The sequence below is a fragment of the Tyto alba genome, unplaced genomic scaffold (genome assembly GCF_018691265.1).
Source record: "Tyto alba isolate M040663 unplaced genomic scaffold, T.alba_DEE_v4.0 Super-Scaffold_34, whole genome shotgun sequence".
In the NCBI taxonomy this organism is placed as follows: Eukaryota; Metazoa; Chordata; class Aves; order Strigiformes; family Tytonidae; genus Tyto; species Tyto alba.
This window is the reverse complement of record NW_024881309.1, coordinates 4343457-4362404: the sequence shown is the minus strand read 5'-3', so window position 1 is coordinate 4362404 and position 18948 is coordinate 4343457. Positions and strand designations below refer to the sequence as shown.

Genomic DNA, 18948 nt, shown 5'->3' with positions numbered 1-18948 from the left:
CAGAAAGGTTTGTAGCTTCAGGGTGCCGAACCCAGGGTTCGGCGGCCGGGCAGGAGGGTGCCCGCGGTTGTGCCCTCGCCTCGTGCCACCCTGTTCCCCCCCAGCCCTGTGTGTGTGTGTGTGTGTGTGTGTCCCTCCCCCCAGCTCCCCCCCCCAAGCCGGATTGGGGTCCAGAGCCACTTCCCCGGGGTCCCATCAGGGGACAGAGGCGCGTGACACGGCCGGTGGCGACCGCACACAGTTTTATTGATACACCGCCAGCACAGCACAGGGATGCTCGGGGATGGGGGGGCTGGGAGGAGGGGGGGGGGGGGAGGGTGCGGAGGGGAAAGGGGGTGAAAGGAGGCGGGGGGGTGTTGTTCTCTTCTACCGTTACAGCGTGCATCGGATACACAGAGACGGGGAGCGGGCAGCCCGCGGGGGCCGGCACGCAAGCGCCATGCTGCCGACGGCTCATGCGGGGGGGCAGCGGAAATTTGGGGGGAGAGGGAGGGGGGGAACAAGGTGTGTATGGGGAGGGGGGGGGGGGGGGTGTGTCAGCTCTGTTCTCCCCACCCCAGCTCCTCCAGCTGCCTCCTGGGCCGTGGGGCCGGGGATTTGGACGGCACAGCGACGGCTAGAGCAGAGAGCGAACACGGCACAGCGCTGCACGACACGGAGGGGGGGGTGGAGGGGGGGGACACACACGCAGCCACGTTCTCCGCCCCCCCCCCCCCCCACACACACCACTGCAGACAGGCGCACCACGACTGCAGCCCTGAAGCGGCGCCGGCAGGAGTGGGGGGTCCCTATCCGAGCACCCCTCTAATCCCGGGGAGCAGTTCAAAAAACCTAGGCGGGGGGGGGGTGTGTGTGTGTGCTTCCAGCCTCTCCACCGAACCCCCCCGGGGTGGCCGAGGAGCCCCAGCCCCGGTTTGGCAGGGCCGGGGCTCCCCGGGGAGCTGTGCCGCCGGCGAGGCGGGGGAGCCCCAGAGCAGGGGGTCGGGGGGATGCGGGGTACACCGGAGGGGAAGGGGGTCCCGCAGCGGCTTCACGGCGGAGGGCAGAGCGTGGGGCTCACGCCAGCGAGGATGATGCTGGTCGGCCAGTCCAGGAGATGAAGCCTTCCTCCCACGAGGCGCAGAGCGGCACGGGCTCTGCCTCCACGCTGGGCGAGCACCCCGCCGGCTCCTTCCCCGAGTGGGCACGGGCAACGCCGCTATTTACACCGGCCGGCTCCCCCGCACCCATCCGGCTCCTCCACCCAGCAGCGTCCGTGGGAGAAGCCCCCACGGCGGGCACCCGTCCCCCTCCCCGGCCCTGCCCGCGTCCCACCCTTAACGCCCCACGCTGATGTTGCACGTCTTGCAGCTGGGGTCCTTTTTGGCGTTGGCGGTGGAGAGGCTCATCAGCTGGTGCCCGCTGATCTCCCCCAGCACGCCGAGGCTGAGGTCCACCGGCTCGGTGTATATGACCTCCAGGATGCTGTCCTGGGCATGGCGGTACACCAGCTCGCCCTCCTCCACGCAGCACGTCAGGAACTTGTTGGAGGAAATGTCCAGCTGGGGTAGACGCTCCCGGCAGAAGAGATCCCCCGAGGAACCCTTGGGTGCCAGCACCAGGACGACGTAGTGGTAGGCAGTGTACATGCAGTAGAAGTCCGCGAAGTAGAGGTTGGTGTTGGGGTTGAAGAGCCGTTGAGCCGGGATCTGGAAACGGTAACGGCCGTAGGGCGAGTCCTGGGGGGGCTGCCCGGTGTTGAATTCGGTGTTGCAGCTGAAGAAGATGCCGTGCAGCATGCCGCTGGTGGGCGAGCCGTGGCTGCCGCTGTTGTCCTTCAGCGAGGGTTTCATCACGTTCCCGCAGTGCATCCTGCGCGCAGGGGTTGGGTTGGGGCAGGGAGGCGGGGGGGACCGGGGACACGGACACACAGAGGCAGGGTCAGTGGATGCCACCCCGGGGAGGGGCGGGGGGGGGTGGCCCCAAGGTTGGGGGGGGAAGCGGGGACGGGGGGTACCTGACGTGCTGGAAATACTCCTTGTGCTGGTTGCGGTAGAAGACGGAGAAGCGCAGCATGCGGCCGGCGATCAGCTCGGCTTTCTCCTGCAGCTGGGCCAGGTGCTCTTTGGCGTAATCTGGGGACGGGGACATCAGGGCGTCTCCATCCCCCTTCCCACCCCCCCACCTCACCTCAACCATTCCCCCCCCCCCTTTTTTTTTTTTTTTTTTTTGGCAGCCCATCCCTGCCCGCAGCTCCCGTTCCCCACACCTCCCGCCTCCCACTCATCAGCTGCCGCTCCAACCGGCCCCGGCTTGTGCAAGCTCCCGGTATCGCCCCCGGTCTTCCCAGTCCCGGTCACCAAACCTTCCCCGCCGCCACCACCACCACGCTCACCCCCGGTGCAAAACTCCACCGTTTCGCTCCAGCCGGACACCAGGTACTCGCCGTCGCTTTGCTTCACCGCTGTCTGCACCGCCACGCTGTACTCGGTGCGGGGGCTCAGGAACCAGTGACCCCGCACCGTCATGGGCAGCGGCACCGCCTTGGCCACCAGTTTGGTGGGGACATCCTGCACCAAGGGGAGAGGGTCAGGCAGGATGGCATTTCCCCCCCCCCCCCCAACTCTTCCTGCATCCCTGCCCACCCCTTGCCCAGCGCCGAGGGGATGCTACTGAGTACCGTGCGCCACAAAATATCCGCAGCCGGGGTTTGCCCGCCGCCGAGACACCCCAAAAACACGGCGCTGCCATATCCCCTGCTCTGTGTGTCCCCCCTCAAATCTCCAGCCTCCTCTCCAGCTGCCCGCACCAGCCCCAAACACCTCCCAGCAAAGCTGCTGGTGGGATGGGGGGGGGGGGGAGGGGGCACAAGGTAGCACCCCGGGGGTCTCGGGGACCCCCCCCAGCTCCCGGTGGTATCTCGCGGTGTCAATAGGCCACCGAGCAGCACCGCAGTGCAGAGACGTTTCTGTGGCAACGGCGGATGCTGAAGTCGGGAGACACAGGGGAAAAAAAAAAAAAAAAAATAAATCCTACACCCCCCCCCCTCACCCCCCCCTTATTATTGGGGAGGAGAAAAAAAAAAATAATGTTAAACATTAAATAGCATCACCCTGGCAACCGTGCTGCTAAAAACGTCCTGAATTAGTGACTCGCATCCAGGGGGAGGGAGAGCGCGAGCGGTTTGTGGCTCTGCTCCCCCGCGGGGACTTGGGGAAGGAGGGGGGGGTCAGTCACACCCCGGTTCCCATCCCAGTCCCCTCCGCCAGCTGTGTCCCACAGGGGAATTTCACCCCTAATCCACGTGGGAGTGGGTTATAACCCTGTTTTCCCCCCTGAAGCCCACTCTCCTCTCCCCAGGCGGGGCGTCCCGCACCCCCCTCCCCTCTTCCCCCCAACCCCCCCCCCCCGGCTCACCCGATGCTTGAACTTGTTGGAGTTCTTGTTCTCCTTCTTGTTGAGGTCGATGAAGTAGTGGGTGACCCTCTCCAGGTCCCCTTTCTCCATGGCCCAAGAGATGCGGAAAGAATCGCAGGTGATGTTGTTGATCTCGATATTTTTGGGGGTGGAAAGCAGCTCCATGGCCGGAGGGGCTGAGCTCCTGCGGGTAAAGCAGTTGGGGGGGTGGGGGTGGGTGGGTGGTGGTGGTGTGTGTGGAATGGAGATGGGGGGGGTTGTGTGTGTGTGTGGGGGGGGGTGCTGCTGACGGCGGGGGTGCCCACTGCCCACGGTGGCAGCTGCCAGGCGGGCAACCGCCCGCGCCGGTGGCCCCCGCGGCGGAGCAGATGGCACCGGGGTGGAAAAGCGGCCGGCAGCCAGGAATAGGCAACGCAGGCAGCGGGAAACCGGGAACAAGCCCGTTCGGGAAGCGGCTGTGTGGGGGCTCCCCCCCCTCCCCGCGCCTTCTCTGCACCCTGGGGTGCCGCGGGGCCCCGGCTCCCCGCCAGCGGGTGTTTCGGGGTTTGCTCAACACCGGGTGGGGAAAGAAAAACAAGGGGAGCGGAGGGAGTGCTGGGAGAGGGGAGGGTTGCACGCAGGCGGCTGGCACCGGAAAAGCTGGATCCGCCTTAGCCCTGGCCCACGGCCGCCCTGTGCCTCAGTTTCCCCACGGCCCGGGCTGCTCTCACCCCCCCCTGCGCCTTAGGAAGCCGCTCTGAGGGGTGGGTGCGTGGGGGCTTTGAACCCCGGGGTGGGGGATGCACGGGAGCAGAGGGTGCCGTGGGTGGCTCTGGCGCTGAGGAGGATGGAGGTCGGTGGTGGTGGTGGTGGTGGGGTGTTGGTGGGTGCCCCCCCCCCCCGCCCTGCACCCTGGTGTAGGACCCCAAGGCTGTCAATGCGTCCATCTCTTCCCCCCCCCCCCCCACTCCACACGCGTCCGCCCACGGTGGCTCACACACACGCGTGTGCCCACGGTCACCCACACCCCCCCCCGCCCCAAACCCCCTTATAACACACACCCCCCCCCCCCCCAAAACCGCTGCTACAGCATCCCAACCACCACCACCGGCACAAACACCGCTCGGCGCCCACGGGCACATCCACCCGCACGCGCGGGCACGCGTGGACACCCATACACCCCCCCACACACACCCCCCCCCCCCCCCATTTTGCGCAAAGCCAGGGGGGCGAGCGGGCAAACGCGGCACACACCGGCAAAGCGCTCGACTTGCCCCCGCACCCCCCCAGTCTCCCCCACAGCACCCCAGTAGCCACGACGTCCACCCACACCCCCCCTCCCACTGCTTTCCCCCCACACTCCCCCCACACCCCCCCCCCCCCGCCGCTGTCACCCTCGGGCAGAGCAGAAGGTCACCGCTTTGGGGACAGCGTGCCAGCTCGGCGCCCCATGCCCGTCGGCACAGGGGGGGTCTCGCCCAGATTCATCCAGCTTTGCGACCGGGTTGTGATGTTCATGTCCCCCCTCTATGCCTCTGCGTGTGTGTGTCCCCCACCCCAAAAAAACAAAAAAAAAAAAAAAAAAAAAAGCAAGCCCTGCCAAGGCTCAGCCGATGGCACGGGGAAGGTTGGCGGCTCCCGGTTGTCGGTGACACGATGCCGGTGAGGCCCTTACCTGGGGGGCTGCCGGGGTGCGGTGGGGTGCTGGGTGGGCAGCGGGGCAAGGCAGGGCAGGCAGCCCCGGGGGGGCCAAGCGAAGCGGGGAGGGCAGAAGATGCCGGGGAGACCGCGGCGGTACCCGGTGATGCCGCGCTGGTGCCTGCGGCTGCTGCGACTGGGATCCTCCCAGCCAGCTCGGAAATAGCAAACACCCTTCAGAGGAGGGAAAAAAAAAAAAAAAAAAAAAAAAAAAAAAAGGGGAAAAATATATATCTAAGCAGCTGGGAGAAAAAGGGGGGGGGGGGGAAGGGGGGGGGGGTGGAAAAAGCCCTGCGTGTTCTGCCAATCGGGTGGTGGGTTGTGTGCGGCGTCAGGCAATGGAGGCAGCGAGGCGAGTGGGTGGCGGTGGGTGCAGCTTGTGGGTGGGGTGGTGGGCAGCTCCTGCCTAGAGCACACCCCCCCCCCACGCACCCCCCACAACCCACCCCCCCCTCAATATTTTGGGGCTAAAGGGGGTGTCCTGGTTGTGGGACAAGCGGGACGCGCACGTACACACACACACGGAGCCCTCAGAACGGGGTGCATTGGCTGCGGGGGGATGCTGGCACCCACGCGGGACCCCCCCGAGGGAAATGTGGGTGCAAAGCAGTGGGGCTGGGGGGGGGGGGGCTTGCTGGTTTGCTGCTGTGGGGGACACGCTTGTCTGGGGGTGGGCATGGTTTTTCTGGGGTGGGAGGGCGAGACCCCCCCCCCCCCCCCCAAAAATCTCATTGCCACCCAGACCCCCGAGAGTGTGGGGTGCCCACGCATGCTTCTCCCGTGGGGCTGTAGCCTCGTTGTGTCCCCCTCCCCCGTGCTGCAGGGGACCCTGGAGGGGGGTGGCTGCAGCCCAGGCAGCCGAGGGGGGTGTTCAAATGAAGGGGTGACTGACCCCCCCCCCCCCCCCCGCACCCACTGTCCCCCTCCTGCACTGCCCACTGTGCCCCGTCCCGCGGGCCGGGCATTGCCCGCCACAAAGATGGCGCCGCCACCTTCCACAGGAGGGGCGGGCAGCGCCAGGCACAAAGATGGCGGCTCACCGGAGGGGAGCGGCGCGCCCTCAACAAAGATGGCGGCAGCGGCGTCTTTCCGGGAAGGACGGGAGGGGGTGGGAATTCTCTGTGTACGCATGCGCGGTGGGGCTGCGAGCCCGTGGTTGCCCGGGCAGGGTGAGGGGCGGCGTGGCGTGGGGGGGGGGGCGTGGGGGGAGCTGCTCGGGCGCGGGGTGGGGGCCGAGGGGCGAGGCGAGTGGGTCTAGGGGGGTGTGCATGGGGGGCTGAGCGCCCTGGGGAGGCGGCTGCGAGTGGGCCCTCTTTGGCGGTGCATGGGGGTGGGTGGGTCCTGGGGGGTACAAAGGGGGGGGGGGGGGGTGAGCCCCTTGGGGTGGGGTGTGCGAGTGGGCTCTGTTTGGGGGTGTATGGGGGGGGGCTGAGAATACAGGGGAGCGAGCTGCAAGTGGGTGCTGGGGAAGTGCGTGGGGAGGGGGATACGAGTGAGCCGTGTTTGGGGGGGGCTGAGCCCCCCTGGGAGGGGCGGTGGGAGGGGGTGAATTGGCCCTTTTTGGGGGTGCAGGAGGGGTGAGCCTCCAGGGGAGGGGCTGCAAGTGGGTTTGTGGGGGGGGTGAGCACTTAGTGGTGGGGTATATGGGTGGGCTGTGTTTGGGGAGGGGGGGGCTGAGCCCCTTGTGTGGGGTGTCCTTGATTGTATGTGTGTCGTTCCCCCCCACCCTTTTCTCCCCACAGGGCCGAGGATGGCAGAGGGGGGCTCGAGTGACACCGGCTCACCCAGCAGCCTGCGGCCAGGGGTCCCCGGGGCACGGGGGCTGCTGGGGAGACGCCCGGCCGCCCCCCCCCCTCACCCCGGGGCGCCTGCCCTCCATCCGCTCCCGAGACCTCACCCTGGGAGGGGTCAAAAAGGTGAGCACGCTGAGGTGGGCTCCCCCGAAACGACCCTTTTAGGGGGTCACCCTGCGTCCCGCCCCACCACTGGAGGTCTGGGTGCTGGGGGACCCCCCCACCCCAGCATCGCTGGGGTGCGAGGAGGGACCCCAGGAGTGGCAGCCCGCGGGGTTTTGAGGAGCGCGTCCGTGCGGGACGTGGCCGGGTCCCCAGCCACCTCCGCTAGCCCCGCGGCCGGTTTGGTTTCTGTTGCTTATCTCCGCTCGTGCAGTGACTTGTCCCTCTGCTCTCGTCTGCAGAAAACCTTCACCCCCAACATAATTAGCAGGAAGATCAAGGAAGAGTAAGTGGCCTCGTAAGCGTTTCCATGGGGTGCGGAGGCGGTTTTGCCGGCGGGCACCTGCCTCTTAGGGTCTCGGTGGGCAAAACGTGCCCTGAGAGGGGGAACCTGCTGCCAGGGGGGTGGCGGGGGACAGGGGTGAGGGTGACGGGCCACCTCCCCGCTCCCCAGGCCCAGAGAGGATGTCTCCTGTCAAGAAGGAGAAGAAGGAGCGGGAGCGGGACCGGCAGCGCGACGGGCACGGCCGGGGCCGGGGCCGGCCCGAGGTTATCCAGTCCCACTCCATCTTCGAGCAGGGCCCTGCTGAAATGATGAAGAAGAAAGGTAACGGTAGCTGCACCCCCTTTTTCCTCAGGGGAGGGTCTTGGGGTCATCCTGCCCAGCTCGGGGCTCACCCCAGGGCTGCTCCCACCCCTCCCCAGCCGGCTCCTGGGACAAGACGGTGGATATGTCGGATTTCGGCCCTTCCCACATCATCAACATTAAGAAGGAGAAGAGGGAGACGGACGAGGAGACGAAGCAGATCCTACGGATGCTGCAGAAGGATGACGTGAGTGGGGAACGGTTGGGGTGGCTTCGGTGCCGCCGGGCCGGCGCTGAGTGTGTGTCCCCCCCCCGTCCTGTCCCCGCAGTTCCTCGACGATCCGGGGCTGAAGAACGACATCCGGAACAAGCCGGTGCAGCTGCCGCTGGCCCACTCGGGCTGGCTTTTCAAGGAGGAGGCGACGGAGCCAGAGGACCCCCAACCCTGGCTGCCCGTCCCCAAGGAGGAGAAGATGGAGCTGGACCCGCCGGCGGTGAAAGGTGCGCTGGGGTGGGGGAAAACCTGGTGGAAAGGGGCTGAGGGGGGCTGCCCCCCCTTCCCCACGCCCACCCGCCGCCTCTTGCCCCCGGTGCCAGTGAAAGAAGAACCGTGTGATGAGGACCCCTTGGCCAAACCGGTGCAAACCAAGGGCCCCCCCGGTTTTCCCCGAGATGTTTCGGTGGCCGAGCTGCTGCAGCGGTTGAGTCTGTCGGCCGAGGAGGAGCTGCTCTTCCTGCAGCTGCCCGACACGCTGCCCGGCCAGCCGCCCACTCAGGACACCAAACCCATCAAGACGGAGCTGCAAAATGAGGAAGGACAAGTGGTCGTGGTGAAGCAGGAGAAGAGCCAGGTAGGGGGGGCTCGGGGTGGGGTGGGGGGACAGCGTGGTGATGTGTGTGTGTGTGTGTCTCCCCCCCCCCAAATGCCACGGTGTCCCTCGGCAGGAGGCGAGGCAGGTGGAGAATACCTGCACCCTGGCCGACCTCCCCGAGGGGCAAGTGGGGAAACTGCTCATCCGCAAGTCGGGGAAGGTACAGCTGGTTCTGGGCAAGGTGACCTTGGACGTGACCATGGGGACCCCCTGCTCCTTCCTGCAGGTATGGGGCACGGAGGGGTGGGGGGCAAGGACTCAATTTGTGGGGCTGCACCCCAAGATAAATCCTTAATGCTGGTGAGCTGGCTCTCGGGCCGCTCATAGGTGGGGAGGGATCCTGCTCAAAGTGTGGGCAGCGGGGGGGTGCGTCCCCTCTGGGCTTGGCCCCTCCACGTCAAGCAGGGAGCTCGGCCCTTCTCCCACCACCGTGAAAGGGTTTCCCGTGGGAGTGGGCTGCTTACGGGTGTTTCTCTCCTCTGGAAAAGGAGCTGGTGTCCGTCGGCATCGGGGACAACCGCACGGGTGAGATGATCGTCCTGGGCCATGTGAAGCACAAGCTGGTGTGTTCCCCGGATTTCGAGGCTCTGCTGGAGCACCGGCACCGGTAGCCCCGGCTGGAGGTGGGGGGGTCCAGCCCCACAGCCCGTGGGTCCCCCTGCACTGCTCGGGGACCCTGCAGCCCCCCAGCCCCTCCAGCCTTGCCTTCGGGATATGGAGAGGTGTCTTCTGCAGGCGTGGGCGCAAAGCTGGCTCCAGCCTCCTTCCCAGCCCTGCAGTGGAGCAGCGCCGGGGCTGGGGGGGGGCTCCGGCTCTGCCTCCCAGACCCACTGCCCCTCCCTCTGCGAAAGGAGCACAGGCCGTGGCCACCCCCATCTCACAGATTTCTGGACCGTGGTGTGTCAGCCCCCCCCCCCCCCAAGCTCTCCAGCAGCCGTGCACACGCTGGGGAGAGCAGGACACATGCCTCGGGGGGGAGAAATGTGGAATAAAAACCTCTTTTTTTTTTTCTCCCCCTCCCTGCCCTGAGTGGGGCTGCTCTGTCTCCTCCGCCTCGTGCCGCCTGCCCCCCCCCCCCGGTTGTCCCCTGTCCCCGGCGTGGCACACGGGGCCACATCCTCGGCAGCTGACTCACCCCCTGCTCCCTTGGGGGAGTCGGGGGGTGCCCCCCTCCTTGCGCTGCGAGGGCTGGGTGAGCAGACCTGCAGCCTCTCCAGCCCCGTCCCCCCAGGGCTGTGCAGGGTGGAGGTGGGTGGGGGACAACCCCCCACCACCCCGGGGACCGGTGTTGGGACTTTGGGGTCCCATGTGGTGCTGCAGCATGGGGAGGGGGGATGATGATGATGGGGAGGGGGGACACACACACCCCATCCCCCAGCCATCTGCCACCACGGAACCAAATCCTCCCTGGATGCCCCCCCCGCTCTGGGGAGCACTGGGTGGTTGTGCAGAGCGGGGCTGGGGCTTCCCCCCCCCCCCCCCAGTATCGCAGCAGCCCCCCCATGACCACGCCCCCATTGACCACGCCCCCCCTTCGTGGCCACGCCCCCCAAATCGCCGGGCGCTCTCCGCGGTGCTGAACCCGCCGCCGTGGAGTGGGGGGGGCGTGGCCAGCGGGCTGCCCGCTCCGCGTGGGCGGGGCCGCGCCTGCGCGGTGAGCGCGGCGGCGGCGTGCTCGGCGGTGCCCCTCGACGGGGCGGCCATGGAGTCCTCTCGGTCCTTCCGCCGGCCCGGCCCCGGCCCCGGCCCGGCCCCCGCTCCCCCGGCCGGGCTGCGTGGGGTGGGACTCCCGGGACGTGTTCAGCGCCTTCCCCAGCCCAACCTCCCCCAGCGCCAGCCTGCCCTCGTGCCGCTCTCCACCCTGCTGTGCGACCTGGGCCTCGCCGAGCGGCCGTGCCCCTCGCTGGAGGTGGGCGACTGGCCCATCGGTAGGTGCTTGTGCCCGGGGAGGTGGGGGGGGGGGGGGTCACACACACCCCCCTCCCCATCTCACAGCCACCCGCCGTGCCGCCCTCCCCGCAGGCCGCGGCGCCGCTGGCACGGCGAAGGCGCTGGCACAGCCCAGCCTGGCAGCGGAGGATGATGAGGGAGTGGCGGTGCTCCCCCCACGCGGGCGGTGAGTCCCCATGTGCGGGTGTGTGTGTCGTCCCCCCCCCCCCCCCCCATTCCCCTCCCGCCTCAGCCTCGAGTCACGGTTGTGACCGAGCTGCTGCCCGCCCCGCCAAAAAATCGGTGTTTTGAGCATCTCTCGGCACGCAGTGTTGGGGGGGGGGGGGTGTGTGGTGTGAGTGGAATTACAGCGGGGGTGCTGGGGAGGGCTGTCACCCGTGGCGGGGATGGGGGGACATCACAGGACCCCTCTCACCTCTCCCCGGGGATGTGCAGGGTGCTCTGGCGAGGGAGAGGGGACCCCCCCCCGGGGAGAGCCGCCTGCCCTGCCAGCCAGCAGGAAGCTTTGCGCCGCTGCTACGCCCACCCCGATCCCGCTGGGACCCCGGCCCTCCCCGGCGACCCCCCCGGCTGCCGGCAGACCGTGAGTGCGAAGCGTTGGTGAGCCCCAGCCCCCGCGTTTGGGCGTGGGAGTGCTGGTGGGGGGTTTGGGGGGGGGGGGGGGTGTGTGTGTGTCATATCTTTGCCGCTTCTCTCCTAGGGCAGCGGGGACGAAGGGAACCACGCTAGCCGTGGGGCTGAACTCGGTTAAAATCCACTGCCAGAACGAAGCCGTCTACCAGTACCACGTCACCTTCAGGTATCGGCGGGGGCGTGGGGGTCCCCCGCAGCCCCTCGGCGGGGGGGGGGTGTCCCCGGGGTGAAGCCCTCCCTGCCTCCCCGTCCCAGTAGCCACTAGATGGAGCGGCCGGCACGGCCACGGTGCCTCTGCAAAGCAAACGAGCTCCAGCTTTTCCCCCCTCGAGGCGGAGTTGAGGGGGTTTGGGGGGAGGGGTCCTGAGTGGGATCTGGCTGGGGGGGGGGGGGTGGGGGGAAGGGGGGGTTAAAAGGAGGCAATGCATCCCCGGCCAGCCCTGAGGTGGAGTGCAGGAGCGCGCGCTTCACAATGCTGAAGGAGCACCGGGCGGTGACCGGGGACGTGACCGCGTTCGATGGCTCCATCCTCTACCTGCCCATCCTGCTCCCCCAGGTAAGGGAGCGACCGTGCCCCCCAACCCCGCCCGGGGGGAGGCTGTTCTACCCCATTTAGAGGCACGGGGGATGCCTCTCCTGCGGGTCTCCAGCCCCCGTGCTGGGGAGGACAGCAGCCCTCCCTCCCCGCAGCTGGTCAGTTTGAAGGCTCAGAGGAGGAGCGACGGGCAGGAGATCACCATCACCATCCAGATCACCAAGGTCCTCGAGCCCAGCTCGGATCTCTGCATCCCCTTTTACAACGTGGTTTTCCGGAGGTGAGAGATGGCAGAGACCCTCCCCGAGCTTCACGGAGGAAACCCTCCTCCTCCTCCTCCTCCTCCTCCTCCTTCTCCCTCCGAGCCTGAGCCCGTCCCGCTTTTATTTTCCTTCCCTAGGGTGATGAGAATTTTAGATATGAAGCATGTTGGGAGAAATTTCTTTGAACCTGCTCAGGCCAACGTATTACAGCATTACAGGTGGGTGCTGGACACGGGTTTTTCCTGCCGCTGCGCAAGCACATGGGTGCGAGGCGGGGATGTCCCTGTCCCCCCCTCCGGCAGCCGTGAAAGGCTGGAAATTCAGAAGTCTTTGCCAGGTTAGCCTGACCTCAGAGTGCCTGTTTTCTGCAGTGCGATTCAGGGGTTATTAGCTGAAAGCTGGCAGCCAGCTGGGAAATAAATCCCGGTGTGTTTTGAGCGCTCCTTGGCGAGCGGGACGGCTGCCCAGCTCCTCTGGCCGGGCAGGCGGCTCCGGTTTTTAACCCAGGCGCCGTCGGGCGTCTTCCCCTGCGGGCACAGGCTCCAGATTTGGCCGGGATACTCTGTCAGCATCCGGAAAAAAGACGGCGGCCTCTTCCTCTTGGTCGACGCCATCCATAAAGTCATCCGCAGCGATTCCGTCCTGACTTTCATGTAAGAAAAGGGGAAAACAAAACAAAACAAGAAAACCCTGTGGGGGGTTTAGGGCTGAGGGTGGTTTTCCAGCAGCCACGTGCCCAGCGCTGGCTGTTGGCGAGGGCAGTGCCAGCCGTGATCTGTGCCACGGGACACCGGTGCCGTTTGGCAAAAGGCATTTAATTTAGGGGGGTAAAACGGGCAGGGAGCATCACCGTGAGTCTCTCCTCTTGGCTGCAGGCACACCATTTACAAGAAAAACCTCAGCAGCTTCCAGGACGAGTGCACCAAGCAGCTGGTGGGCAACGTGGTCATCACCCGCTACAACAACCGAACCTACCGCATCGATGACATCGACTGGAATATGACTCCGAGGGACAGTTTCACCCTGGCCAGTGGCGAGGAAATCACCTTCGTGGACTACTACAGGTAGGGACCTGATGGAGCATCCCTTGGGATGAGCATCTGTCCGTGGGGAAGGGCTGGACGCCCGGCTCTGACCCGAGGTGGGTGAGCAGGAGCAGGAACGTTTCGCCTGATGTCATCTCCCTGCCATTTTTTCCAGTAAAGCTTACGGGATCACCATCAGGGAGCTGGACCAGCCGCTGCTTGTCCACAGGCCCAGGGAAAAACAGACTGCCGGAGGGGAAGGTGAGCCAGGCCCGGAGACCTGGGGAAGGGAAATTGAGACCCGTGGTCTTTTCTTGGCTCCTCCAGCCCCTGTCCTGGCTGTCGCTGGGGAGGGCAGGGGCTTGCAGCCCCCCTCGGGGTGCTGACGGGGCCTGTCCCCATCCCTGCAGCGTCGGCTGGACATGGTACTGCTCGTGCCGGAGCTCACCTTCATGACCGGGGTCCCCGAGATGGGGAAAGACAGTCGCATGGTGAAGGTCAAAGCGCGTTTGCATCTGATGGTCCCCGCTCACCCGAGTTTGGAGAGCTGATCCCCAGCCAGTCGCTGCTGGGGGCGGGGGGGGGGGGAAGCTCAGAGCCCCCCCATCCCACCCTGGGGGGGGGGGGCGTTCCCCTCACCTGCCTCCCTCCCGTGCCCGCCCGCTGCAGGACGTGATGCGGGAGATGCTGCAGAGCCCCAAGCAGCACTACACGCGTCTCACCGGCCTCCTGCGCAGGATCCAGGACAGCCCAGGAGGCCTCGCGGGAGCTGATGCTCTGGGGGCTCAGCCTGGACTCGGATATCCACAGGGTAGGGGCGGCGGGGGGGGGGTGAGGGGGGGGGGGCCGGGCTCCGAGCTTCCCCCTCCCCGGGAACGACGGCGCCGGAGCTTGTTTTTTGTGGATTTTTGTGGATTTTTGTTCCGCTCAGATCCAGGGCCGAGTTCTGCCCCCGGAGAGGATCAACCTGCGGCACAGCTCCTTCGTCCCCGCCAAGGACCTGAGCTGGAACAAGGAGGTCACGCGAGAAGCCTCCATCTCGGCGGTGAGCCCGCGGCTCGGCCGCTGCAACAACATCCCCCTTGTTTGAAAACTGGGATGGGTTTTCTTAGTGCTGGCAGCCCGTCCGCCCCGCTCCTGCCTGAGCTTGCTCGAGCTAAAACCCTTCCCTTATTTATATTGGCTTTATGCTTCAGCCTGTTTTTCCAAAGGAGGTTAGAGGTACGCGGCCGCGGCGTCTGCTTTCCCACCTCCTCCTGGAGCGGCCGAAGGTTTTCAGACTGCAGAAATCGAGTGTTTTCTGCCCTTTAGGCTCTTCCGGGGCCTCTTGCCGCCTCCCAAATTTCCCGCTGTGCTTGCGGGGCTGGGAGCCACGTGCAGCTGCAGCCTCGAGGCAAGGGCTCTCCTCCCCGCCTCCCTCCTAGGTCACCATGAATTACTGGTTGCTGGTTTACCCGAAGCGCCTGCAGGACCTGGCGAGGGATTTGGTGGCCGCCCTGGAGAGCGTCTGCGGCCCCCTCGGCATGCGCGTCAGCCGGCCCGCCGTGGTGGAGCTGAAGGACGACCGCATCGAGACCTACGCCAGAACGATCCGGAGCGTTTTGGGCAGCGAGGTGAGGAGAGGGGAGGGGGGGGGGGGTTTAGCACAAAGCTAACACGTCTGCTGGGGGGGTGGGGGGGAGAGGCCGGTGCAGCCTGGAGGGGGGGGGGCAGGTTTTCTCCACCTTTCCCCGTGCATCCCATGCTCACGCATCGCCCTCGCCTGCTGTGCTTCCCCGCAGGAAAAGGTGCAGCTCCTCCTGTGCATAATTTGCAGCAGCCGGGAGGATTTGTACGCGGCCATCAAGAAGCTGTGCTGCGTGCAGTCCCCCGTGCCTTCCCAGGTAGGCGAGGTGGAAGGGGACCACCGGCGCTGGGAAGCCGTGAGCACCTCCAGCCTCATTTTTCTCTTTTTTTTTTCCCCCCCCCCCCCCCCCCTGCACCGCTGCAGGTCATCAACGCGCAGTCCCTTGCGGGCCAGCCGGGCAAGATGAGGAGCGTGGTCCAGAAAATCCTGCTGCAGATGAACTGCAAGCTGGGCGGCGAGCTCTGGGGGGTCGACATCCCCCTGGTAAGGGGGGCAGAACCGCTGCGACGACTTTGCGAGCTCCGGGGTGTGAAGGGCCACGGGTTTCCCCCTGGGAATGCGGAGGAACCGTCTGGAGAATCAGGGCTGGTGTCCCCATGTTGTGCGATGTCCCTCGCAGCTGGAGGGATCCAGGCAGGGCAGCTTGGAGGTTTCTGACTTCTCCCTAACTCCCACCACCCTCTTTTTTTTTTTTTTTTTTTTTTTTTTTTTTTTCCCTTCCAACCCCAGAAACAGCTGATGGTTATCGGTATGGACATCTACCACAGCCGCAGCAAAGGGATGCGCTCCGTCATCGGCTTCGTGGCCAGCATGAATCAGTACGTGGGGTCCTCGGGGGGGAGGAAGGCTTTCCTCCCGCTCCTCCCTGGGGATGGGGGCTCCTGCCCCAGCGTCCCCACCGCCTCCCCTTTATTGGAAAAGGGGCGAAGCTGGTGCCTTCCCCGACGTGCTGCGCTCAGCAGGGTCTCCGCCGGCGTGTTTGTGTGGGGCCCCGCTGGGGAAAAGCCCCGCGGGCGCCGAGCCGGGGTCGGTTTGGGTTGCAAAACGGCTGGGTGGACTTTGGCTGGTGAGAAGGGGGGTGGGGTGGGGTGCCTGAATCTTTGTGTGTGTGTGTGTGTCCCCTCTCTCTGTCCCCAGCATCCTCACCAAGTGGTACTCCAGGGTGGTCTTCCAGATGCCCCACCAGGAGATCGCCGACAGCCTGCGGCTCTGCCTGGCCGATGCCCTCCAGCACTTCTACGAGGTAAGGCCAAACCTGCCCCCTCCCCACAGCAAAAACCCTCCCAAACCCCCCCCCACCCCACAGCAAAAGCCCTCCCGGGATTTAACTTCTCCTCAAAATAAAGGAAAAACACTCCAGACCTCACAGCCTGCGAGCAAACCTCCCGGGCAGCCTTTGGACTGGATGTGTCCCCGCAGCCACGCGTCCCCGGTGCGGGGAGGGGGGCTCACCCTTATCTCAGGAAGGTCCAAAATTCCCTGGAGGATTAGTTTGCACCGGGGGGAGGGGGGGGAAGCGCCACGTTATGCCTCTGCTCCTATCAGCAGCAAACTGCTGAGCCCTCTCCTCTCATCCCCAGCGTGGGGGCCAAAACCCGCTCTTGGGGTTTTCCCACCCCTCTGCGGGGGCTGCAGAAACACCCCCTGGAAAGTGGAAGTTTGCTGATCGCTGGCCCGCGGGCGGGATTAGTGCAAACGCTGCTTCTCTCTGCCCCGCCAGCTTTTCTGAAACCTGTTTTAAAATGAATTTGCTGAGGGCACCAGGGGCTTCACGCGTGGTTTGAATTCCCAGCCTGCCTTAAGTCTGTCCACGCAGCGAGACTTGTCGGCCCTGGAGACTTGGAGGGCCAAGCTTCGTGCCAGGGCGTGCGTCTCCCCTTGCCAGCCAGTCCTGTGCGTGTGGGGGGGGGGAAAAAAAAGACAGCGAGCTCTTCCAATTTCTCCTTCCCCAGATGAACCACTGCTTGCCCAAAAAAATAGTCGTGTACAGGGACGGCGTGTCCGACAGCCAGCTCGACACCGTGCTCAAGTACGAGATCCCGCAGATGCAGAAGTGCTTCGACACCTTTGAGAACTACCAGCCCAGCATGGTTGTTGTGGTGGTGCAGAAACAAATCAGCACCAACTTTTACACCCTCACAGAGGAGCAGTTGGTGTCCCCTCCTCCGGGGACGGTCATCGACCACACGGTCACCAGCTCGGAGTGGTGAGTGGCAGCGGTGGCAACGCCGGCTGCTTTAGGGAAAGCTAAAAAAAAAAAAAAAAAAAAAATCCTTTTATGCAAAAAAAAAAAACAAACGTGCTAAAAATCCCCACCTCATTCTTCCCTCCCTCTCAGGCAGGATTTCTTTTTGTTGGCCCATCACTCTCGCCAAGGCTGCAGCATCCCCACGCGCTACGTCTGCGTGCTGAACACGGCCAACCTCAGCTGCGAGCACCTGCAGAGGTAAGGGCAGGTTTCTGCAGCCCCCCTCCTGCAGTCTGACACCCCTCACACCCCCCCAAAAATCTGGGCTTTTTTGCAAAACAGCCCCCTGGAGCTAGCGGGGAGGGGCAGCAGGTACCTGTGCAGGCACTGGGCTGAGGCTGGTGTTTGTTCTGGGTTGGCTGGGACAGCGGGTGAGGAAGAGGAGGCAGATTGCATCCCTTTTGCAATTAGCTCTCACCCAGAGAGTGTCAGAAGGGAAAAATGCGTTGCTCAGTGCAGGCCTTGCAGGAGAGCTGCTGCGGGTTGGAGCACAGCTCCAATAGTCCCCGGGTAATTAGTGCAATCAGCCGTTATCAGTGCCCGGGCAGAGCCTGACCTTTAATTCCTGCAATCAGGAAGAAAACACTCGGGCGAGCGCGCTTTGCCTTGCAGCTTCCCCGCTGCTGGAGCACGGCGAGGCCGTAGGGAGCAGGATGCGGCCCCGAAGCAGGGTGTTGGGGAGCACTAACCCCCCCCCCCCCTTCTCTCGCTGTCCCCAGGTTGACTTTCAAGCTTTGTCACCTGTACTGGAACTGGCCGGGCACCATCCGGGTCCCTGCCCCGTGCAAGTACGCGCACAAGCTGGCTTTTCTCTCGGGGCAGGTCCTGCACCACGAGCCCAGCACCCAGCTCTGCGACAAACTCTTCTTCCTATAGGCAGGGCGCTGGCAACGGGGGGAGGAAGGGCTCACTTTGGGGTTCAGCTCCCCCAGCCACTGCTGTTGAGTGTCCTGCAAGGGGGACTGTCTTTCCTTAAATGTGTTTTGTTTTGTTGTTTTCCATTTATTTATTTCTGCATGTGGTTTCTCAGGTTCGTTTTTATCATTTTAAAAGGATGCTCAGAAGCGCTCCGGCGCGGCCCCCGGCGCCGTGGGCTCTGGGGATTCATCTCCACGGGAATGAACCCGGAGCAAAACCCCGCTGCTGCGGGGCCGCCAGCCTCTACCCACTGGTTTCCAGTCCTCCCAGCAAAGGGGTTTGTGTAAATGAGCCCCAGAGGTGATGCTGCTCCCACAGCACAGGCTGCGGCTCATCCCTGCCCGCCCCCCTGCCCTGTGCAGGTGTTGGATGCAAAAAAAAAACCCAAAGATTTCTGGTATTTTTTTTCCCCCCAATCTTTTTCACTGTCATCAAGACAGCCGCCAGTTTAAAATTTTACTTTGCTTTTTCGAGCTCTTGTTTAATAAACCCAGCTCCAATTTGGCTGGTTGTCACAGCCTTAAGAATTCAGTGCTTTCCTAAGGAGAAGCTTTCATTATTTTTTTTTATTATTCTGTTGGGCTGGTAGAGGAGCAGGTCCCTATCTCGAGAGACAAAAATGTGTTTGAGTTTTCAGCTATTTCAGGAGTTTCTTTACCATGGTCAAGAGTGTGTTTGAGACCTTTTTTTTGGGGGGGGGGGGGGGGCAGGGCTGTAACTGTAGTTTTCAGTTCACTTCAATAAAATTGTTGCTGGCAGCTGCTCGCTGGGGGTGTGGGTTGGGTGCTTGGGGGTACATCCTGACCCCCCCTTCCCCGCCCCTGCTCTTTCCTGGGGGGTCCCAGGGTGGAGGGGACGGGGCAGGGGCAGGCAGGGAGCCCTTCACTGTGTCCTTTGGGCTCTGGGTTAATCATTTACCCTCCCCCCCCCCCCCCCCCCAAGCCGATAGCAGCTTTTATCCCCTTTTATTTGCCGGTCCCGATGGACTTTGGCAGCTTTCACCCAGCCCCAGCTGGTGTTTTGGCGCAGGGTGAAGCTTGGCCCCGAGCGATTGGGGGGTGCTGGGGATAAAATGGGGGGGGGGAGATGGCTTGGGGCACCCAGCTGGGCCCCCAATGTGCTCGGCTCCCCCCCCCCCCCCCCCCCCAGTTAGCTTTTTATATCGTGTCGCTATGGGCAGGGAGGAAGGCTGCCGTGTCCTCGCTGGCTCCTTGGCATGGGGACAGAGCCAGGACAGAGCCTGGCTGGTGGGCTCAGCCCCCC

General features: G+C 64.7%; 3 protein-coding genes across 3 annotated transcripts; 2 read left to right on the top strand and 1 right to left on the bottom strand.

The window, feature by feature from the left end:
• Positions 1–225: 225 nt before the first annotated feature.
• LOC116964016 (phytanoyl-CoA 2-hydroxylase interacting protein) lies at positions 226–5318 on the bottom strand. Its single transcript, XM_042801495.1, has 5 exons — positions 5051–5318; positions 3397–3580; positions 2375–2549; positions 1997–2114; positions 226–1851 (listed from the first exon to the last, which is right to left on the bottom strand). Exons 2-5 carry the CDS (start codon positions 3559–3561, stop codon positions 1317–1319), a joined length of 993 nt encoding a protein of 330 aa, XP_042657429.1. The 5' UTR covers positions 3562–3580; positions 5051–5318; the 3' UTR covers positions 226–1316.
• An 873-nt stretch (positions 5319–6191) lies between these two features.
• On the top strand, positions 6192–9508 carry POLR3D (RNA polymerase III subunit D). Its single transcript, XM_042801496.1, is given in 11 exon segments — positions 6192–6242; positions 6816–6919; positions 6921–6989; positions 7271–7314; positions 7483–7501; positions 7503–7635; positions 7734–7861; positions 7944–8115; positions 8212–8465; positions 8560–8712; positions 8975–9508. Coding segments are annotated over 11 exon segments (1239 nt in total). The 5' UTR covers positions 6192–6202; the 3' UTR covers positions 9098–9508.
• A 340-nt stretch (positions 9509–9848) lies between these two features.
• Positions 9849–18434, top strand: PIWIL2 (piwi like RNA-mediated gene silencing 2). The gene is given in 23 exon segments (XM_042801589.1): positions 9849–10414; positions 10509–10602; positions 10872–11036; positions 11137–11235; positions 11508–11625; positions 11760–11884; positions 12005–12085; positions 12407–12520; positions 12743–12931; positions 13068–13134; positions 13136–13153; positions 13303–13389; positions 13562–13645; positions 13647–13703; positions 13824–13937; positions 14317–14505; positions 14674–14775; positions 14883–15002; positions 15249–15337; positions 15657–15762; positions 16472–16725; positions 16858–16965; positions 17487–18434. Coding segments are annotated over 23 exon segments (3054 nt in total). The 5' UTR covers positions 9849–9897; the 3' UTR covers positions 17644–18434.
• The last annotated feature ends 514 nt before the right edge of the window (positions 18435–18948 follow it).

Excerpts from the sequence above, each read along its gene's own strand:
- LOC116964016 (XM_042801495.1), bottom strand. The coding sequence starts at position 3,561 with ATGGAGCTGCTTTCCACCCCCAAAAATATCGAGATCAACAACATCACC. Across the intron at positions 2,550-3,396 it reads CCAACAAGTTCAAGCATCGG|GATGTCCCCACCAAACTGGT; the intron begins GTGAGCCGGGGG and ends CCCTTGGTGCAG. Across the intron at positions 2,115-2,374 it reads GGTGGAGTTTTGCACCGGGG|ATTACGCCAAAGAGCACCTG; the intron begins GTGAGCGTGGTG and ends CCCCGTCCCCAG.